The sequence below is a fragment of the Copadichromis virginalis genome, linkage group LG19 (assembly GCF_057382275.1).
Source record: "Copadichromis virginalis isolate Kocher_CV1m ecotype Utaka linkage group LG19, C_Virginalis_male_GT1.1, whole genome shotgun sequence".
NCBI classification, from domain to species: Eukaryota; Metazoa; Chordata; class Actinopteri; order Cichliformes; family Cichlidae; genus Copadichromis; species Copadichromis virginalis.
The window spans coordinates 6,166,300-6,188,633 of record NC_140636.1 but is presented as its reverse complement, the minus strand read 5'-3'; the positions used below and the strand labels follow the sequence as shown (position 1 = coordinate 6,188,633).

Genomic DNA, 22,334 nt, shown 5'->3' with positions numbered 1-22,334 from the left:
CTGTCATTACTGTACTTCCCAAACCAAGAACAGACAAACACGAAATATGTCAAAATTATAGAGCAATCACTATCCTGAGTGTAGCGTATAACACATGCACCTCTATAATATCAAACGGGGTTTGTAAGGCACAGACAATATGAGGAGCACATTACATGTAATACAGAGAATACAAGGAAATCAAATATCAGCTGCCTGGATCAGTTTAGATGCAGAAAAATCATTCGACAAAGTTAATAATCTGTTTAACATTAGGAAGATTTTGATTTAATGAAAAGGCCATTCAGTGCATTAAAGCGATTTATACAAATCTCACTGCTAGATTAAAACGAATGGCTCGCTAACTGAAAGATTCCACTTGGATTAGACAAACTCAATCACAGGAATAGAAATCAGTCAACAGAATCATGCAGCTTGTTCGTGGATGATATTATGATATATCGTTTAAAATAAACAGTGCAATCCTTTATGAAATCCTTTTAAATCACTAAAATATCCTGAGGGCAACATGACTAAAAATACACCAAAGCTGTATGAAGCAAACAAAGACTTGGCAGGATGGTCTACCTGCCTTTAGTGCCAAACTAGGCTCCATAAAAATGAATATCCTCCCACGCCTGCTGTACCTGTTCTTATCTCTATTTAATTTCAATTCAATTATATTTTATTACAGCAAATCACAGCAACAGTTGCCTGAAGGTGCTTTATATTGTAAGGCAGACCCTACAATAACACATACAGAGAAAAACCCAACAATCATATGAGCCCCTATTAGCACCACTTTGGTGACAGTGGGAAGGAAAAACTCCCTTTTAACAGGAAGAAACCTGCAGCAGAACCAGGCTCAGGGAGGGGCGGGGCCATCTGCTGCAAGGTTAAGGGAGGAAGACAGAACAAACACCCAGTGCATCATGGGAAAGCCCCCAGCAGCCTAGGCCTATTGCAGCATAGCTAACAGAGGATTCGGGGTCACCTGCTTTTTCAAAAGGAAAGTTTGAAGCCTGATCTTGAAAGTAGAGATAGTGTCTGTCTCCTGAATCCAAACTGGAAGCTGGTTCCACAGAAGAGGGGCCTGGAAACTGAAGGCTCTGCCTCCCATTCTACTTTTAAATACTCTAGGAACAACAAGTAGGCCTGCAGAGCGAGAGCCAAGTGCTCTAATAGGGTGATATGGTACTACAAGGTCATTGAGACATTATTTGACATTTCTGTAAGGCTACTTTGGTTTCACATCCACTTTTGTTTCTTCCAAAGCTTTTTAGAGGCTGCATCTGTGGGCTGCTTCCCCTGTACATGGAGCTGCTATCAAGTTCTATATAATTACAAAAATGTTTAGTCCGCATGCTTATTGACCTCCACTGTGGTCTTTGTATGTCCATGGTTGTATTTCTTACTGTTTGATAGTTTTTGTGTTTTTTATTTTTAAATGTATTTAGAGCCAAATTAAGAAAACACTTAGCAGGCGGAGTTCTTACTTCCCTGATTTCTTGCTTTCCTGCCCACATTAGTCTGGTTTAGTTACACACACACACACACACACACACACACACACACACACACACACACACACACACACACACACACACACACACACACACACACACACACGGTCTGTTTTTAATCACGACTGAGTGTTACAGAACTCTGCATTAAATCAAGTGTCAAAGCAAAGTGGAATCATTCAAAATGATAACGTTGTTGTAGCTCTAATCTGTTGTGCTTTATTTTCATAGTCTTTAAAGGTTTTTAATTTTAACAGGATGGGTTATCTCGTTAATTATCATTAATTTCCTTCCTTCCTCTTTTTCTTCTTCTTTGATATTGACTTCTCATTGTGTCCTCCCCGACTAATTTGCTGTTCCTTTGGCATATTTACTCAGAGTTTTGTGCCCTTATTTTAGTTTGCAGGGAAGCAACGTGGTCCTCCAAAGTAATCACAGATCAGCCTGTGACTCGCGGAGTTTATCTCCGTCCTCATCTCTCCCACAGCTGCCACAACGCCGTCCATGTCAGAGAAATGCCTCAAAAAATGTTTTGTTTTAGCCTGTACGATGGAGCGAAGCAGCAATCAGGTGTAAAATAATCAGCAATAAAACACAGATTTTTAATTTTGCTCTTCAATAATTTGCAATGAAAGGTGGCTGGAAGACTCGAGCTGTTTGTTTTTGTTTCAGTGAAACGAGTTTGAGCTTCTGTGTCGTGTCCATGCAGTACTTTCCTGGACCCAGTCACACGACGGGCAATGGGTGAGCAAGCAGTCCAACTAGCCAAAGCTGTGCAGTACTCCTCTGCTGGGACTGTGGAGTTTCTAGTGGATTCTAAGAAGAACTTCTATTTTCTGGAGATGAACACACGACTACAGGTTCAGTTCCATTTTATTTATATGTATGACAAACAGTTGCCTCAAGGCGCTTTATATTGTAAGGTGGAGACCTTCACCTTCAGGTCACCTGATCCAGCCCTAACTATATGCTTTATCAAAAAGGAAAGTTTGAACCCTTCTCTGAAAACTAGAGAGGGTGTCTGTGGGCCCTCACAGGGAAAAATAAAGCCTGCTGTTCCTACACTCGAGCAAACTCACTGAGATAAGGCAGAGTTTGACCCCGAGCTGAATCCTGTCTGTACTTCATAAACTGCTTATTTTTACTCCAGGTGGAGCATCCAATTACAGAGTGTATCACTGGCTTGGATCTGGTGGAGCAGATGATCAGGGTTGCCAAGGGTTACCAACTGCAGCACACACAGGAAGATATCCCAATAAATGGCTGGGCCATTGAGTGCCGTGTCTATGCAGAGGTAGGTGTGTCTGTGTGTGTGTGTGTGTGTGTGTGTGTGTGTGCACCTGTAATGGTAACTGAGATCACATGAACCTTACTCGTTTACTTTACCACACAGCTTTGCAAACATAGTTGAAAATACAGCACATAAAATATGAAGATGATCCTTTATTTTGCTAACGTTGGGACTGCAGAAAATATAAAAGCAGTGCAATAATTAAAAAATAATTTAAAGCCTTTGTTTAAAGACAGCATCTTTGTTTTGTTTTATTTTAGTTACATTCAGTCAAACTTGTCGTTGCTCGTTGTCCGCCGACAAGAATCATTTCTGAGTGAAACACGAATAAAAGTAAAAACACCCAAAAATCCTGTTTCCTCTGGTAGGACCCTTACAAGTCTTTTGGTCTTCCTTCCATTGGACGCCTGTCTCAATACCAGGAGCCACTCAACCTTGACAAAGTGAGTCGATCAGTCAGTTTTCTTTTTAAACACGCGGTCTGCCGGACGCTGTCGTTTCCTGGCTCACTCTGCTTTCCTCCAGGTCCGTGTAGACAGCGGCATTCAGGAGGGAAGTGACATCAGCATCTACTATGATCCCATGATCTCTAAGGTCAGTGATATATTGGATACAAAATGTAACCATTCAGTTCCAAAGTTTATTTGTATCAGATCTTTGAAGGAGGTCGCTGCTTCACAGATGACTGCTGGTAAGACGGCTGTCGCAAACTCCCTTTACTCGTGGGCCACATACAGCCGTGGGCCAGACTAGTAAAAGTCCTCTTTCTGTCACCGTAAACAAGTTTCTGTGTTTTCTACATTTAATCCTGACCAAAAAAGATAAATACAATGATAAAAATGAAAAGGTTGAGCGATGTCAGTCGTGCACGTTAACGGCACTCAGTCAGGCCTTCAGTAAGAGTCACGATATCACGATGCCAGAGGTCAGACAGCTTTCAGGATGGCAACAGAAGTCGGTCACTTACAGCAACCAAGGTTTGTAGAGGAGCATCTCTGAATGCACAACATGTTGACCCGTGAAGCAGATACAGCAGCAGACGACCACGCCACCTGCCGTGTTTGTCAGCTAAGAACAGGAAACTTAAGGCTACAGTGTGCACAGGCTCACCAAAACTGCACAAAGCTGAAAAGTGTTCCCTGGTGACCAAGCTTGTTTAAGGCTGGGGGGATATTTTATTGGCAGTCTTTGGGCCTCTTAGCACCACCCGAGCATCATTTAAACACCACGCCAACCCGAGTGTTGTTGCTGACGATGTCCATCCCTTCATGAACACAGTGAACCATCTTCTGATGGCGAGCTATCCTGCTGGAAGCAATCGTGTCACCAAGCTCGGATCATCTCAGTCTGGTGTCTTGAATATGAAGATGAGCTCACTGCACTCAGATGACCTCCACGCTCATCAGGTCTCAGCCCAGCGGATGTGGTGAAATGGGAGACTCACATGATGCTGTTGTGTCAGTGTGGACCAAAATCTGAGGATTGTTTCCAGCACCTCGTTGAATCTAGTGTACGGCTAAGGACACAGTGGGTAAGATGGGGTGTTTGTGGAGCAGGTCGTCTACTAATCAGAAGCTCGGTGCTTCAATCCCTGCTCCAGCCTGCTTGCCAAAGTGTCCTCGGTCAAGGTACCGAACCCCGAGTTGCTCTTGACACGTTCATCAGAGTCTGTAAGTGTGTCGTTTGATAGAAAGTGGTGTAGTTGCTTGTGTAAAGATTCTTATTCAGCACTTTTCTGCTCTCAGTACTCAGCCCTTGAACAGGAATTGTGCTCATCACTTAATATACGACAGGACGATACCAACATGCACCGCGTATCCAGGAATTAAACACCTTACATTAAATCAGTGCATGTGTTTAAAAGGAAACGGGTGAGAAAATTTCACCTGTGTGCTCTGTGAGGGTGCAGGTGCTCATTCTCAGTTATGGGATGTTCTGTTTCTCTAGCCATGTTAGTGATGATTCACAGCAGCTCCTGATGACTTGACTGGTTCAATAATAACATATTAATATTCTCTGATATCAATTTGTAGCTGATTACCTACGGAGCTACACGAGCTGAAGCTCTTGGTAGGATGGAGGACGCTCTGGATAACTATGTGATCAGAGGTGGAGTACATGTTCGTAGTCTGTCACTAAAACAACATTTGTTGGGTTTTATTTCTCTAAAGTTGGATCGTTTTCTTTCCAGGTGTGACCCACAACATTCCTCTCCTGCGAGAAATCATCACTCATCCTCGCTTTGTCTCTGGTCACATCAGCACCAACTTCCTCCCAGAGGTTTACCCTGATGGCTTTAAGGGCCATCAGCTAGAGGCAGATGCAAAAAGGGAGCTGTTGGCATCAGCAGCAGTGCTCTACATCGCTGCTGAGCTTCGTTCAGCAAAGGTCCTCAGCACCCAGAGGTGAATGCTGCAGTACTTGTTGCTTGGTGCTACGTGATGGGATTCTTGGGAGAAAGTAATAGGGCTGGAGTTGTATCCTAAATCAAAGTGCAGTCGATCACGGTTCAGCCTGAGTGGACTGGCATTTATATAGCTGTTACTGAGCACTCACAGTACTTTTAAACTACAATCCACATCATCTCTTTCATACACACCAGCAGATTTTCATATACTCCATGATATTTTGTTGTCTTAAACATTAAAGTTAAAGTTCTTATAATAAAGGGCATTATTATTAAAATGAACTTGTCAGTTTCGTTTTAGCACGTCTGACATCTATAGATCCAAACCATTATTCTGTGTCCCATCTCTCAGTTATGGGGTCACTGCGTTAGCTGACCTCAGGAGCAGTGATGAGGCCTCGGTTAAAGTTTGTTCATTTCAGGGTGGCCTCCACTCCTGTGGAATGCAGCCACTGGGAGCTGTGTGTGGAGCTGGGTGAGGAACGCCAGGATGTGCAAATCAGCAAATCAGGAACTGTTTATACTGTGAGTATTAAAGCACATCTGTTCTCGTTCATTCTTGCTGTACTAGAAAGCTGAGAAAAGGACAAACCTAAGTATGTCTGTGAAGGTTCTCAGTCATCCAGGTCATCGTAGTCAAAGGAGCTTGCAAGGAAAGCGTCTGGACTTCTTTTCACTTTAGAGGAGTGAAAGAAGCCATCTACGTCCACTGTGAGCGACCATCTTTGAACAGAGGCGGGGTTTACGACACAAACTGTCTGCCATCTATAATCCAGTTTTGAGTTCCCTCCCCAGACGCCTTAACACCCACTCACATCCTGGGTCATCTGACCTCAGGAAATCAAATGATAAGGTGGGGCCAGGTTTCACAATGAGCTCACCCGAAACTCTGGCTGATTGGGACCCACGCCCAGTTTCACACCTTGGCTCAGCCGATTAGAGGATCATCAGGGGTCCTTTTGTCCCTCTGTGGGGGGAAACTCTCACTAGGTTTATATCTGGGACTCTCCACCATTTGACCTTAGAACTGAAGAAGCTTCTCGGATGAGAGGTGAAACGTCTTCAAGCAACTTAAAGAAGTCCAGACGCTTTTCTTTGCAAGCTCCTTTGACGACAAACGTAAGTAGTGAATATGGCCATCACAGCAGATGGCCCCGCCCCTCCCTGAGCCTGGTTCTGCTGGAGGTTTCTTCCTGTTAAAAGGGAGTTTTTCCTTCTCACTGTCGCCAAAGTGCTGCTCATAGGGGGTCATATGATTGTTGGGTTTTTCTTTGTATGTATTATTGTAGGATCTACCTTACAAAGCAGCTTGAGGTGACTGTTGTTGTGATTTGGTGCTGTATAAATAAAACTGAAGTGAATTGTGAGCATACACAGAAGTGTTAAACAGACGGGCAGGTCTGGCCTGTTCCAGTTCCTGATTTAGCCTTCTGTAAAAAGGTGATACCTGTCTTGATGATATAACGTTATAAGCTTTCACTGTTTTCTGTTCCTTTATCATTTTACTAACTTGTTGACTCTTGTTTGTGAAGAATAATAATGTGTGGTGTGACCTTTTTACTTACAAATATGTACAAAGAACACTGAAGACATTCACTTTCAGTTTGAGTTCAGAACAGTTGGCAGGAGGCTCCATCTGTACTGTAAGTGCAGTGATAGAGGAAACCCAAAATCGCACAGTCCACTATCAACAGCACTTGGTGAGGAAAAGCTCAGACAGAAGCTGCCATCTGCTGTGACTGGTTGGCTGAGAGGGGAACTGATGGGTACAATTTATCACACGCAGCAGCGGTGTGTATAGACCTGGGGAGGGAAGTCCTCCAGTCTGAGCCCACAGCAGCATTACTGAGAGCTGGATCACATGACCCTGATCCATGGTGACTCCTAACGAGGCTTTATGAAAAAGGAACGTCCATCCATCCATCCATCCATCCATCTTCATCCACTTTATCCGAGGCCAGGTCGCGGGGGCAGCAGCCTAAGCAAAGAGGCCCAGACCTCCCTCTCCCCAGCCACCTCCTCCAGCTTATCCGGGGGAACACCAAGGCGTTCCCAGGCCAGCCGAGAGATATAATCTCTCCAGCGTGTCCTGGGTCTGCCCCGGGGCCTCCTCCCGGTGGGACATGCCTGGAACACCTCACCCAGGAGGCGCCCAGGGGGCATCCTTGTCAGATGCCCGAACCACCTCAGCTGGCTCCTTTCGATGTGGAGCAGCAGCTGCTCTACTCTGAGCCCCTCCCGGATGGCCGAACTTCTCACCCTATCTCTAAGGGAGAGGCCAGCCACCCTTCGGAGGAAGCGCATTTCTGCCGCTTGTATCCGCGATCTCGTTCTTTCGGTCACTACCCACAGCTCGTGGCCATGGGTGAGGGTAGGGACGTAGATCGACCGGTAAATTGAGAGCTTCGCTTTTACACTCAGCTCTCTCTTCACCACGACGGACCGGCGCAGCGTCTGCATTACTGCAGCTGCAGCCCCAATCCGTCTGTCGATCTCCGGTTCCCTTCTCCCATCACTCGCGAACAAGACCCCGAGATACTTGAACTCCTCCACTTGGGGCAGGAACTCATCCCCAACCCTGAGTGGGCACTCCACCCTTTTCCGGCTGAGAACCACGGCCTCAGATTTGGAGGTGCTGATCCTCATTCCCGCTGCTTCACACTCTGCTGCGAACCGTTCCAGTGCGAGCTGGAGGCCCTCACCCGATGAAGCCAACAGAACCACATCATCCGCAAAAATCAGAGATGAGATTCTGAGGCCAACAAAGCGAAAGCCCTCCACCACTTGGCTGCGCCTAGAAATCCTGTCCATAAAAATTATGAACAGAACCGGAGACAAAGGGCAGCCCTGGTGGAGCCCATCACCCACCGGGAACGAGTCCGACTTATTGCCGGCAATGCGAACCAAGCTCTTGCAACGGTTGTATAGGGATCGAATGGCCCGTAGCAATGGGCCAGACACCCCATACTCCCGCAACACCTCCCACAGGACACCCTGAGGGACACGGTCGAATGCCTTCTCCAAGTCCACAAAACACATGTAGACTGGTTGGGCAAACTCCCATGCACCCTCAAGTATCCTGGAGAGGATAAAGAGCTGGTCCAGTGTTCCGCGACCAGGACGAAAACCGCATTGTTCCTCCTGTACTCGAGGTTCAACTAGCGGACGAACTCTCGTTTCCAGCACCCTGGCATAGACTTTCCCAGGGAGGCTGAGGAGTGTGATCCCCCTGTAGTTGGAACACACCCTCCGGTCCCCTTTCTTAAAGATGGGGACCACCACCCCGGTCTGCCAGTCCACAGGTACTGCCCCTGATCTCCACGCAACATTGCAGAGGCGTGTCAACCAGGACAGCCCTACAACGTCCAGAGCCTTCAGGAACTCGGGGCGGACCTCATCAACACCAGGGGCTCTGCCACCAAGGAGTTGTTTAACTGCCTCAGTGACCTCGCCCCCGGAAATTGGCGGGTCATTCCCCTCATCCCCAGACTCTGCTTCCTCCTCGGAAGACGTGTCAGTGGGATTCAATCAATCAATCAATCAAAGCTTTATTTGTCACAAGCAGGTTGCCCTGCAGTGACAATGCCCCCCCCCCCCCCCCCCCCCCCGACCTTGCACGCATAACACAGACATCACATGGGGTTACAAGTCGGAGATCGGTAGCATTACAGAAAAGAACACTGAAATGTACACAACAACGGGAGGGTACAAGAGGAAAAAAAGAGACCTCCACTCATGCTGTGCTTCCATGGTAGGACAGCACGAGAACAGGAAACAAAAAAACTCCTCTGCACAAAAAAAGCACATGAATGGCCACAGCACAACATTGTGAAAGACATGACAAGCCACAGGGTTGGGTAGGGGATATCATAACACAATAAACACAGTGTGCACATCTGATCTGGGACTGCTGCAATCTTTCGACTGCACCGCCAGCTGACCCGATGTCCACATCATGGGGGAGGTAAGCATCGAAGGCGTTAGAAGGGGAGGGGGGATGAGTGAGTGATTATCAGTGTAAGTGTGTGTGTGTGTGCGTGTCCATAGTTCAGCTGAGACAGTGTCCTTCGCCCTATCAGGCTAAGTAAACAGTCCTCCAGCCAATCCAGGTGGCCTTGCATGGGATGGGAAGAATAGTCATCACACAGTCGTTTTCAGGGAGTGATTGTTCGGCTCCAGCCTTGGGCCTGCAGCTGGCGCCGTGGTGGTGTCCGCATTACGATGTTGATTTTGTTGATTTTTCATGCAAGCAGCCCAGGAGAATTTCAAGCTGCTCTTTAACACACTGACACTGGTCTCGCAATCTCCCGTTGGAGAGCCGCGAGCCTCCCCATGATGGTATCAAACTTCTGCTCCATGATGTTGTCATTCTTTTGATTCTGAGACCTCACAACTGCAGTGATCCGTTCCGCGATGTGTTCCAACTTTCAGCCCGCCGCCTCTCACCAGGGGCAACTCCAGACTGAGACAGAGTCCAGCCCCTCTCCAGGAGACTGGTTCCAGAGCCCAAGCCATGCGTAGAGGTGAGCCCGACTATATCTAGCCGGTACCTCTCAACCTCACGCACGAACTCAGGCTCCTTCCCCACCAGAGAGGTGACATTCCATGTCCCTATTGCCAGTCTTGGCAGCCGGGGGTCAGTCCGCCAGGGCCTCCGCGCCTGGCCGCCACCCGGCACACAATGCACCCGACCTCTATGGCGCCTCCTGCGGGTGGTGGGCCTGTGAGAGGATGGGCCCATGTCTCCTCTTCGGGCTGTGCCCAGCCGGGCCCCATGGACTAAGGCCCGGCCACCAGATGCTCGCCCTCGGGCACCCTCCGACTGTCTCCAGGGCGGGGCCCCGGTAACCCTATCCTGGGCAGGGTAAACTGTTCCCTCGATGTTCTCTTCATAAGGGTCTTCTGAATCGCTCTTTGTCTGGTCCCTCACCCAGGACCAATTTGCCATGGGAGACCCTACCAGGGGGCAAAAGCCCCCAGACAACATAGCCCCTGGGATCCCTGGGACACACAAACCCCTTCATCACGATAAGGTAGCGATTCAAGGAGGAAAAAGGAACGTTTTAAGCTTAATATTGTGACCTTTTCACAGTTTCGCCCGGTTCGTAGATTGCTCAGGCCTCCAGAAAGAACACCGGCGACTCAGTAGTCAATTCCCAACACTTTTATTAATCCACACTCATTGATCACACCTATTGATTACACCTTCTAGAAGGGAGATGTACAGGACCCCGGAACTCCTCTGCAGATCTCAACTCCTTTGTCTGTTACATGCAGTTTTGTATCAGTGACCCCCCTTCTAAACCCTCTACAAGGTGCCATAAAACTAAGTACTATGTTTACATACTTTCGTGTGTGTGTGTGTGTGTGTGTGTGTGTGTGTGCGCGAGCCTGTGAATGCCTACATGTGCGCGTTCCCGCGTGCCTATATGAGTGCTCGTGTGTGACTGTGTGCGCATACCTGTGTTTATATGTGAGTGCACATGAGTGAGTGTGCGTGTGGATGTGTGTGCGTGACAGTTAAAACACTGTGGGTGTAGGTGACTCCCTAGAGGTCATAAAAACCCATCTCCCTTCCAGACCACAGTTATCCAGTTACAAATGTTGAGACCCCCACCCAAACATCCTCTGGGGAATTTCCACTCAGTGGGGAAGGGGTCTCCTACAATCTACTCCTAAGTTCACAACACAATGAGCCCTTTATTATATTAAGGGCAGTGTCAGTGTCTCTACAATAGTTCTACATTCTATGATAACACATTTCTAAACTCTAAATCAGCTAAACATTCTACAATATCAAGACTAGAGATGGTGTCAGTCTCATCAGTCCACACTGGGAATTCCACGGTGGGTCTGATTAAATGTTATCGCTAGTTAAAGTCCTCGGCTTAGCAGACCTCTAACTCAGCTTGGCTACAGAGCTGGGGTTGTCCTCTTAGTGATGAGGTGAGATGTTCCAGTTTAGGGTTGGGTTTGTTTGTTCATCTAGATTTAAAAAACAAACTATTTTTCCTGGCTTTCCACTCCACCTTACAAAATATCTGCTTTTAATGCACATTTAAAAATTATATCAAGGAGTCAAACTTCTGCTCTTTTTCAGAGTATCCAGTATGCAGTGAGGAAGTAATACTGGTAACATGATAACTGACCTCTGTGGGAGCAAAGTTTATCTACACTGTGTCAGGAGACAGAAACAGAGCATAGAAAAAAGTGCTTTTGCAAATGGGAGTAAATGGGTGAACGAGGCAAGTTACAACGAGTAGAAACGAGCTAAATAAGAAGCAGTACGTTCACACAGCAGGTCGAAAATAATCACTACTTTAAATTCAGTTACTTGACCTTTTACATAGAAACTGAGCCATGGGGTGGCAAGCAGGGGAAAGGGTGTATCTAATAAAATGGCAGGTGAGTGTATTTGACTGCAGATTAAGTTTAATATGAATTTAAAGATTAGTTAATAGGAATTCAAGCCAGAATTTGTCTTGATTGGAAAGCTATTGGTGATCATCAGAAGTCCCGATTCATTCAGATAATAAAACAACAGTGTGAGCATTGTGTGATGTGAAAGAGTGGCTCTCCAGTTAGACTGTGTTAACTGTGTCTGCAGGTGGAGATAGATGGAGCGAAGGTGGAAGTTTGGGGAGCGTTGAATCTGGCCTCCCCATTGCTGCCACTCACAGTCAACGGCACACACAGAATGCTACAGGTAACACACAGCTAAGTGTTGGTAAAGAGACCTCAAACGGATTGGAGCCATGGTGATATGGTGGAAAAGTGGTAAAACCAAAATGTCTGTCCATGTGGTGCAGCTTTTATCAGTGCACTCAGTTACTTCATGCCTCATTCCTGCCTGACCCTCTGAAGACGCAGCAAGTTTTTTTAAATAGTTTTTAAACTGGGGGACACCGGCGTCTTGACAGAACAAATTTAGAACAGAAATGTGCTAAACTCACCAGTAACAATAAAATAATGAAAGATGTCAGCTGTAATACAGATAACGTATTCTCTCTTTTTTATAGTGCCTTTCCAGAGATGCTGCAGGAGTGATTGTCCTACAGTACCTGGGCACCTTGGTAAGACTGAATAATTCAAAATGTAGGCTAGTGGCTGTATGTATGTATGTATGATCAGAAGAACTTTCCATGTTATTGATATATTGCAGTGCCAAACATCCCACTGTTCCCCATACGTTTCTTTTTCTTGTAAATATATATAGTTTAAGGTTCGAGTTCTGTCCAAGCTGGCTGCAGAGTTGAACTCCTACATGCCAGAAAAAGCTTCAGAGGACACGAGCAGCATCCTGCGTTCACCGATGCCGGGAACAGTTGTGGCTGTATCTGTCAAACCTGGAGATACGGTAACACATTCCAATATGTACACATCGTTTAAATGCTGTTTAATGAGTTCATAGTTCATAATGGGGAAAAGCCTGTTGTAGTTGACATGTTGCTGGTAAGACTGTGCAGATGTGCAGAAATGATTAAGATTCAACATTATTTTAATTCTTAAGCATAGAATCAAAGTTTAAGTTGGTGAGTTTTTGAATGCATGCTGCAGCCTGTGAGTGTATTTTGACATTTCATGTTCTTATATATTCATAGATTAGAGTCACTGAATGTTGTTGGGCGTTATTTTAAATGTATGGGGTTTTTTTCTCCCTCTGCAATCACACCAAACAGTTTTACTCCAAAACTAGACTGTTTTATCTGTTTTTATCTTCAGTTCACTCACATTACTCTGTCAGGTTCTCATAATTGTCCATGTTAACATTATTCATATTCCTCAGAAACTGGCGATGCTGCCCATCTTTCACTACCAGCGTAATGCTTAAATGAGGTCAAGCACCCTGTGTATGAATGGGTGAATGAGGCATGTTGTATAAAGAGCTTTGACTGCTCAGGTAAAGTAGAAAAACACTATAAGACCAGGTGAGCCAGGAGATTGAGCCTATCAGTGAAAAGAAAGGAAAACCATTATTTTTGCAGTTAACAAAATGCCATCAGTTTGTCACAAGAAACATTTGGAGTCTACGTGCTGCCAGTCTCTGTTCAACAGGGCTGTCGCTCCTCGTAGATGGCAGCCTGAGCTTCAAATAAATCTCTTGAATATGCGCATGTTGACAAATGGTGCACGGAAGGCAGCAGGAGTAGCTTTTAGTCATCCCTTCTTAAACATTTACATTTACAGTTAAGCCATTGCTTTTACACACTCTGTTTTTTTTTAGGTTGCAGAAGGTCAGGAGATTTGTGTAATTGAAGCCATGAAGATGCAGAACAGTTTGACTGCTGTCAAGCAAGCAAAGGTAACAGGAAATGTGACAGTTACTCCCATCACTAGATTTCAGTAGTATTATCTAGGTCGGGGGGTCAAACTCCGGTCCTCAAACGCTGGTTTCTTCAAACTTCTCCATGGTTCCTGCTGCAACACACCTAAATAAAATTAATATGTGATTAGCAAGACTCTACAGTGACCTGACTGCATGCTGAGGAGGCAACCCCTAGCCCTACTCAAGTAAATTTAAATATATATATATAAGTAAATGTTTTTAGAAAAATGTACTTCTAAAAGTTTGTTTATTGCACTCATGAGCTGCTGTAACATGAATCAAATGGCTGAACTGCCACCTCAGCATTCAGTCAAGTTCTAGTCCAGACAGACATCGGCCCTGAAAGACTGGAGTGTGACATCCGCAATCCAGAGCATAGAGTTTAAGTGGTGTGTTTGTAAAACTGTAAATGCATTATTTAAAGTTTGTGTTTAACTGCACGTGTGTCCTTACAGGTTAAGAGTGTCCACTGTAAGCCGGGCGAGACTGTGGGGGAAGGAGACCTGCTTGTGGAGCTGGAATAAAACATGATCTGTTCCCTTTGACATGTGACTTGTGTGAACTGGGACAGATGGAGTTGAACTGTGTCACAATGTTGGTGTGGGTGCTCACACAGTTGTCTTGTGTCTTTGATTCAGCTGACTGTTCCAATTACTCTGTTGTACTTAGGTTTTACTGCTTAATAGATATTGTTGTTGGTAGGCCAAACATTGAAATTTGGATGAACTGACTGAGAAAAATAAACAAACTTTTCCAAATAAAATAACTTTCAGTTTTTGTTTTTCTTCACACACAACAGTTGCCTCAAGGCACTTTATATTGTAAGGTAAAGACCCAAGAATAATACAGAGAAAACCCAACAATCACATTTTCCACTTTGAGCAAGCACTTTGGCGACGGTGGAAAGGAGAAACTCCCTTTTAACAGGAAGAAACCTTTGGCAGAGCCAAGCTCAGGGTGGGGCGGGGCCATCTGCCATGATTGGTTGGGTGTGAGCAGGACAACGACACGCTGTGGAAGAGAGGCAAAGATTAATAATTAACAGAGTGGTGTATACAGTACACAGTAAGTGAAATAGAAACACAAACTGGGATTTGATTCAATAGAAGAGGAACCTGGAACCTAAGCTAAGGGTTGTTTCCCATTCTAATTAAATACCCCAGGACCCACAGAGAAGCCTGCATCTGTATGCAATGACACAGTACGATGAGCTCTTTAAGATAAAAGTGACAGTAGTCCAGCCTGGAAAGCATGCTAGCAAGCTAGGAAGCATGTATAATGTAAACAGAATTGGTCCTAGCACTGAACCCTGTGGAACTCCATAATTAACCTCAGTGTGTGAAGAGGACTCTCCATTTACATGCACAAACTGGAGTCTATTAGATAGATATGATACAAACCACTGCAGCGCAGTACCTGTAATACCTACAGCATGTTCTAATCGCTCTAATAGGATATTATGGTCGACAGTATCGAACGCTGCACTGAGGTCTAGCAGGACAAGCACAGAGATGAGTCCACTGTCAGAGGCCATAAGAAGATCATTTGTAACCTTCACTAAAGCTGTTTCTGTGCTGTGATGAGCTCTGAAACCTGACTGAAACTCTTCAAATTCCTGCATTCCTTGTAGGGGGTGACGGATTACTTCTATGAAACAGTCGTGTAAGATCACTTGGTGATGGTGGAAGAGAAAGAGAAACATACATCTCAAACAAGTGCAATAATTGTAGTTGATGACCTTTGGTTTGTGTCCAAAGATATAACAATACCCTGCCTTTCCAAAAACAAGGTTAATAGCTCTTTGTGAATCACTTTTAGATACTCATCTAAATTGTGTTTTTCTACTATGTGTGTTTCCTTTTTTTTAAGGAGACACTGCAGAGTATGCTGAGTCATGCTAGGGTTCCAGCTAATAACTGTTAATCATCTTAGTGTAGAAAATGTTGTTTATCAAATTGCATTATCTTTGTTTGCTTTTAATGTAACGAAATAAAAGGTAACATCAGAAGTCTGTTGCTCTGGTAACGAACAGAAACCTTGTTTCTCTCATTTCAAGGTTAACAACCTCTGAATTTTCATCACTCATGGTCTCAGGGAGGTCTAAAGTTGTTTGTAGTGTCTGAACATGTTCAGGTAAGTAAATACAACAAAAAGCTCTGAAACCTGTGGCAAAAGTGAGGAACCTTAAAGGCCGGTGGCCTCTAAAGGCCTCTATGCAAACCAAGATGTGAAGGATGTCGTTTTCAGTGGGAGAAACGTTTCGTCGCTCATCCAGGAGACTTCTTCAGTCTCAGCTGACTGCAGGTTTCCAACCTTATAAACAGCACATTTGCACAATGACTGCAGCTCCACTGACTAACAATGGACTACCATTCACAGCTTTCTGAGTACATAGTACATAGTGAGTACATTAAAGTACTCTTAAGGTTAAGAGGGGGGACAAAGTAGACAATTGTTTTGAGTGATGTACTCAGAAAGCTGTGTTTCTGTTTCCAGCAGACATAACCTTTGGCAATGTGCAACAATCAGAGTAAACGGTTGAGGACGTCTGGAAACAAACACAGAGCCGTTTCCTTGTTGAGAATATTGAGCATTAAAGTTTCTATGAGTCGAGGTTAGACGCGTGATTATCCTCTTATTGGGGAAAATGTCTTTGTCCAGAACCACGTGGGAACATGAAATGGATCATTTTCTGCTGTAACCCACAAACTAAACGGTAATGTACCCACACCCATCTTTCACTTTTTCACTACAGTAAAACATCACAAGTCCGGTTATTTGAAACAATCACTGGATCCGCTCTCGACGCTGCCTTGGCACCTGAAGTTGTTCTTGGGGAAGCAGAACAAAGAGGGTCGCTGGGCAGCCATGTTGAAAATCAGCATTGTCCCCTTGCAGCAAGAAGGTCTAATTTCCTGGCCGGCTTGGCCGTTTCTTTGTCATGTTTACGTGTTCTCCTTATGCCTGTGCTATATTGTTATAATAAGGTCCAACAGGTCACAGCCTCTAACACATAGGTGTCAAACTCTGGCCCGCGGGCCAAATTTGGCCCGCAGCCTAATTACATTTGGCCCGCGAAGCCACACCAAATTACTATTAGAGCTGGCCTGCTGGTATTATACAGCTAATATATATATTGTTTAGTATTAAGCTTGGCTTGTTCCATATTCAGTTTTTCAGCAAAACGTGTCCATAAGAAGAGATTCATTCTTATATCTGGAGGAAGATTTTTTTTTTTAAATAAATATTAATGTTAGCCCGCGACTTTGTTCCAGTTTTGAATTTTGGCCCACTGTGTATTTGAGTTTGACACCCCTGCTCTAACAGCTCTGCAGTGTTTTATGGGGACAAACCTTGCTAACGCCTAATGTTTTGCCCAGAACCAGAGCCAGCAATTGTGTTTCAGTAAATAAAATTTACTGGCATCTGCTTCCCATAAAGGGACACAAATAATATTTCACATTCACACATCTGGACATTTCAGAATGGTCAGTTAACCTAACATGCATGATTTTAGACTGAGTGAACCCATGTAGGCATGTAAGGAAGAGGACTCCCTTAATATCATTATTTGTATTATAATTTGTACAGCACTTTATTTAGATTTAAACATAGGTTTGCACATCAGTAACATTTGCACACAAGAGGTTTAATTATTTATTGAATATTTATTGAGTATTTTAATGATTAGCAGGTAGCCTTTTGTTCCGGCTCCTGCACGGCTGCTCCTCATCAAGAAATGTGGTGGTTGTCTGTGAGGAGGAAAGGATTGTTACTGGGAGCAAATAAGGCCTACTATGAAGGAGAACTAATGCAAATGTGCGTGCAAAGTCTAACGCACTGCAAAGAAGTAGCTGCTGAGATGAGATTACTCACCTGTCTTTCCTGTGTCCTCTCCAGGATGTTGGGCCAAATGTTTCCCGGGGTCCAAACACCATTTAAAAGTTCCGGGAGAGGCAAAGGGAATCTTTGTGCATGGGGTTTTTGGTGTTTCTTGAATAAATATTAAATATTTATTTAATAAAATGGTGTATCGTAGAATGTTGGTGGAACGTTAGAATTGGAAAACTCACCTGACATCGTTTAGGCCACTTAGAACACACAGGAGGACTTCTTCCTATGTTCTGAACCTTTCAGTCGTCAGCTACTATAAGACGCTTGAATTTACAATATCTTTCTTATCTCAAGAGTAATCTCTGACAACTTATGATAACAAACATGCTGGAGTTCAGACTGAACTGCTCTTAAGTTTTAACCCCCCCAAAATAGAACATCCATATTAGCATCCATGTTCCTTCTTCAACGATGAAAAGTAACTTTCTGTTTAAATGACACCATCGCAGATTCAGCCCATTTGCCAGGTCGTAAAAACCAAGAACTCTATTTTTGTAGAAACAGGTACTTTTAATATCTAAAAACAAAGAGAAAACATATGCGCTCTCCACCTGAAAGTAAAGAAATGGTTGTTTTGTAAAGACAGCGTGGAACAGCAAAAACCTGTCACAATGGGTTTGATATCTATGGCAACAATGTTTGCATGAACAGAATAAATAGTGACAGTTTTTTAACCTGGAAATTTAGTGTTTTATGATGTATATTTCACCATAATGTATAAACAGGTGTTGTACTAGTGCTTAGTTGCACAGACATTCTGGCACCAAGTTAATTCCAGGGGGTTCACATGAACTGACTTCATATTTGGCAGACTGTTTGTCAGCGTCATGCACAGCATGGTCGTACACATAAAAACATCAGTTACAGAATCCCAGAGCTGATGAGGACAGGGGGGTGTGGCCTGATGAGTCCAACTTATCAGTCAGTTCATCGAATGAATCGTTCAGGATTTGCAGTCTTGTAGTGTATTTGTTCCAACCCTTTTAAGCTGTTTGCATTTTTGTAAATGATGGTAATTTAATGAAAAAGAGCTAGTTAACTTAAAATAGTGACCAGCTGACATACTTCTAATTTATAGTTTGCATATTTTGATGTAGCATAGAGACTTCAGCTGCTTCTTCTTATCATCGGTTTTTGTCTGCAAAATGACTCCACCTACAGTGTAACGTGCACACACACATATGCACACAACATGATATGACAGATTTTGCCTTCCAGGGAAATGATGTCCAGCTTTGCACAACAGATATGAACTGCAGTTCCACTCTCATTCCTGTCCACTCTGTACTGAGTATACTGAAGTTGTCAGAGAGCTGCAAATATGCCACAGCATGTGTCCCACAGAGGAGGGTTAGGGTCTGTGTGTCTGCTGGTGTCCACTTGGTAAGTGTGGAGTGTTCTCAACAATCCCCTTCCGTGCATTGTCTCCTGGAGATCTTTGCATTTGTGCTTTACTGTAGTTTATCCCAGGGAAACATGATTTCTCAGGCAGTCAATCATTGCCCGTCTCGGTGTTGACTGATAATGTCCCGAGTCCATTTGATCATAGTCTCAGGAGATCGATAGAGAAAGATCAGTTTGGAGTAAAGTTCCTCTTCTAACTCCAGTTCCCCTGTCTCACGCACCTGAAACACACAGACGTTTAGTCGACATGGATTTTAAAGAATCGCAGCTCCAGACACGACTGTGTGTTTTTGTAGTTTCAATGTGTATGTGTGCGTTTAGCAATTTGGAAATACTAACTTTAATTATTCTCTGTTATTGGTGAGTCTACATTAAATGCATGTGTGTTATTATACATGCAGCGCACACTTACCAAGAAGATATCAGTGCAGAGCTTGAGAATGCGGTCCACACAGGGCAGCTCCTCAAACATGATGGAGTGGGAGATCTCACTGAAGAAGCCACGGACAAACTTCCCAATGACTAAGACCACAGACACATACAGCCCCATGATACTGAAAAGAAGGGGGAAAATTACATTACATTATATTTTATTTATATCTATCTATCTATCTATCTATCTATCTATCTATCTATCTATCTATCTATATTCATTCATTCAGTGGTCCCCGTGGTAATCGGAGCACTAGGTGCGGTGACTCCCAAGCTAGGCGAGTGGCTCCAGCAGATCCCGGGAACAACATCGGAGATCTCTGTCCAGAAGAGCGCAGTCCTGGGAACAGCTAAGATACTGTGCAGGACCCTCAAGCTCCCAGGCCTCTGGTAGAGGACCCGAGCTTGAAGGATAAACCGCCCGCAGGGGCGCGAGGGGAATTTTTTTAATGTATTTATTTTTATTACATGTTTACACTGAAGTCAGCTAGTAAAAGAAACCAAACTTTAACTTATAACAGCATTTTAGTTTCCTGAATGCAATTATAACGTCTTAACAGCTCTATAGAGATCAAGCACCTTTTTTGTAAAGCAGCACTGCGAGTAAACAGAAAGAGACTCACAGTTATATCGAGATTATTTGGTCTTAATGACAACTCAGATTACACCTTTAAACATTCATTCACACAGTGCTGTTTTCGTCACATCTTTAAGGACTTTGTCTGCCCGCATACAGTTATGAAACACTAATTAACCTCACGTGCATGTCTTTGGATTGTGAAAGCTAGAGAACCCCAAGGAACCCCCACAAGCATTAGGAGAACATACAAAGGCTGCACAGCGATGAGCCTGCTCGCTGTGAGGCAACACACAGTAGCACCTCGTTAGAGCACTTCACACTGCAGGCTTACATAAAGCATTTAAAGCCTGTTCCTGCTGGAGGTTTCTTCCTGTTAAAAGGGAGTTTTTGCTTCCCACTGTTGCCAAGGTGCTTGCTCATTGGGGGTTCATATGATTGTTGGGTTTGCTCTGTTTCCTTTGTATTATTGTAAGGTTTACCTTACAATATAAACAGGCAATCATTGTTGTGATTTAGTGCTATAAAAAAATTGAACTGAACTGTTTCAGTTGCATGAATGTTTTTGCTGACTGATGCCCAGAACTCCTACATTCGTAGTTGTGTTTCTTACCCGTATCCTGCCAGAAAGCCCAGGCTGGGAGGACTGACTTTGTCACTGAATATGACCATGGGTAGTACACCACACTGTGAGGAGTCACAGTTCGCAATAGCAATGTCCCACCACTCCTGGTTCCCACTGCTATTTAGTGACAGGGTTATATCCATGTATCCAGCTTCATTACCTATAAGACAACAATCTGTTTCTCAATATCACATATGTTAAGGAGTAAAATATCTGGATGCTGACATCGAGCCTGTGACTGTTTTATTTTGCCTAGTGTTTGAGGTATACTCCAAATACTCCAAATACTCCAAATACTCCAAATACTCCAAATTTGGGGATTTTGAGTTGGAGCATGGATGGAAAGCCTGTGACCCACAGATGTAGATTTGCTACAACTCTGTGAGGGATTTGCAGTTTTTTACTGAACTGTTGTGATGATTTATCAAAGGATCTTTGTTCCACATACTCACTCCTGTGACTGTAATGCTGTGATATTTTACATTAGTCCTTACTAACGACCAGTGTTGGTCAAGTTACTTGAAAAAAGTAATCAAAACTAATTACTGATTACTTACCCAAAAAGGTAATCCCGTTACTTTACTGATTACTTATTTTCAAAAGTAATTAGTTACTTAGTTACTTAGTTACTTTTTAAAAACACGATTTACAACCTGAAGAGGTGATAAAGCGATAGATCTTTCAGCCCAATTCTACTTTTTCTGCATAATCCATCATACAAAATGTAATCAAATGGAAAAGTCTCTTTTTAAAACTTGTTTTATTAGTTTTAATCTTTTAACTTTATGCATCAAGCAAAAATTTAATTATATGCAACATTCTCTGACTGGAAGAAATTAGTTTAACATTTAAACCTATTTTCTGCACATTCCAGCACATAAAATAAAATATTTTTGTGTTTACACTCAGTCTTTCAAACAGATGCAAGTAAAACACAGCAGAAAATAAATAAAGTCAAAGACTCAGCGGTCCTGTTGCTCTATTTTCACCTGTAAAGCAGGAGTGGGGTAGGCGGAGGTTTACCCTGGTGCAGGTGTGCTGCGGTCAGTGGAAGAATCCACGAGTTTCTCTGTGAGTTTCCCATTACGTCGTAGCTACTCGGTGCTTGTTGGAAGTTTAGGGGTTTTTTCGCTGTAAAAAGAAGTTTTCTTCCCACGCACAGCGGACACTAATGTTTTTGTCACTTTTTATGGAATCAAACTCAAAGTAAGGTCAGTACTTCCACGCTTTAAACGTTGCACGCTCATACTCTCTCTGCACTCGATATATGATCCATTGTTGATCTGCACACAGCTGTTGTCACTAACGTCGCACTCGCTTACGTCACTGTCATGAGACGTTCTCGCAAAATAAATCACGGTTTTAGTAACGCAGTAACGCAGCGTTCCTACGGGAAAGTAATGGTAATCTAATTACCGTTTTTGCAATAGTAATCCCTTACTTTACTCATTACTTGAAAAAAGTAATCGGATTATAGTAACGCGTTACTGCCCATCTCTGCTAACCACTGGCTCAGGTCATGATGAGTCAGCATTAGACGTCCTGCATGTTGTGGGGCAAATACTTGTTTGCTGCTTTGTACATTATTTGTGCAGCTCCAAGGTCGACCGAGTCTTTAAGTTTAGGAGTATTTCTTTTAATAAAAAGTGTATTTGATGGTTTATGCATGTTGAGCGCATACTGGATTTGTGTTTTATAAGCATTTCCCCAGATATCACACAGAAGGTCATGCAAGCAGGTATGATTGAACAATATAGAATATATGATGTTTGCAGTCTTTGACTTTAAAAAGAATTTGCAAGAGACTTTGATGTTTTGGCTTTAATACGATCACTGCGGGACATCCGGAGTAGTTTGTGATGCATCATGACCAAGA

General features: G+C 43.8%; 2 protein-coding genes across 2 annotated transcripts in view; one reads left to right on the top strand and one right to left on the bottom strand.

The window, feature by feature from the left end:
* Positions 1-14,292, top strand: part of pcca (propionyl-CoA carboxylase subunit alpha) — a 33,042-nt gene extending 18,750 nt beyond the window's left edge. The window contains exons 12-23 of the mRNA XM_085440788.1: positions 2,212-2,362; positions 2,653-2,796; positions 3,162-3,236; positions 3,319-3,387; positions 4,827-4,902; positions 4,985-5,198; positions 5,623-5,725; positions 11,808-11,906; positions 12,220-12,273; positions 12,417-12,557; positions 13,425-13,502; positions 13,982-14,292. Of these exons, the coding sequence (XP_085296914.1) occupies positions 2,212-2,362; positions 2,653-2,796; positions 3,162-3,236; positions 3,319-3,387; positions 4,827-4,902; positions 4,985-5,198; positions 5,623-5,725; positions 11,808-11,906; positions 12,220-12,273; positions 12,417-12,557; positions 13,425-13,502; positions 13,982-14,050 (1,273 nt within the window). The 3' untranslated portion in view covers positions 14,051-14,292. The remainder of the gene's footprint in view (positions 1-2,211; positions 2,363-2,652; positions 2,797-3,161; positions 3,237-3,318; positions 3,388-4,826; positions 4,903-4,984; positions 5,199-5,622; positions 5,726-11,807; positions 11,907-12,219; positions 12,274-12,416; positions 12,558-13,424; positions 13,503-13,981) is intronic.
* Positions 14,293-17,909: 3,617 nt separating this feature from the next.
* Positions 17,910-22,334, bottom strand: part of piezo1 (piezo type mechanosensitive ion channel component 1 (Er blood group)) — an 89,958-nt gene continuing 85,533 nt past the window's right edge. The window contains exons 52-54 of the mRNA XM_085442416.1: positions 20,447-20,618; positions 19,237-19,378; positions 17,910-19,045 (exon numbers count right to left, since the gene is read on the bottom strand). Coding sequence (XP_085298542.1) covers positions 18,917-19,045; positions 19,237-19,378; positions 20,447-20,618 — 443 coding nt within the window. The 3' untranslated portion in view covers positions 17,910-18,916. The remainder of the gene's footprint in view (positions 19,046-19,236; positions 19,379-20,446; positions 20,619-22,334) is intronic.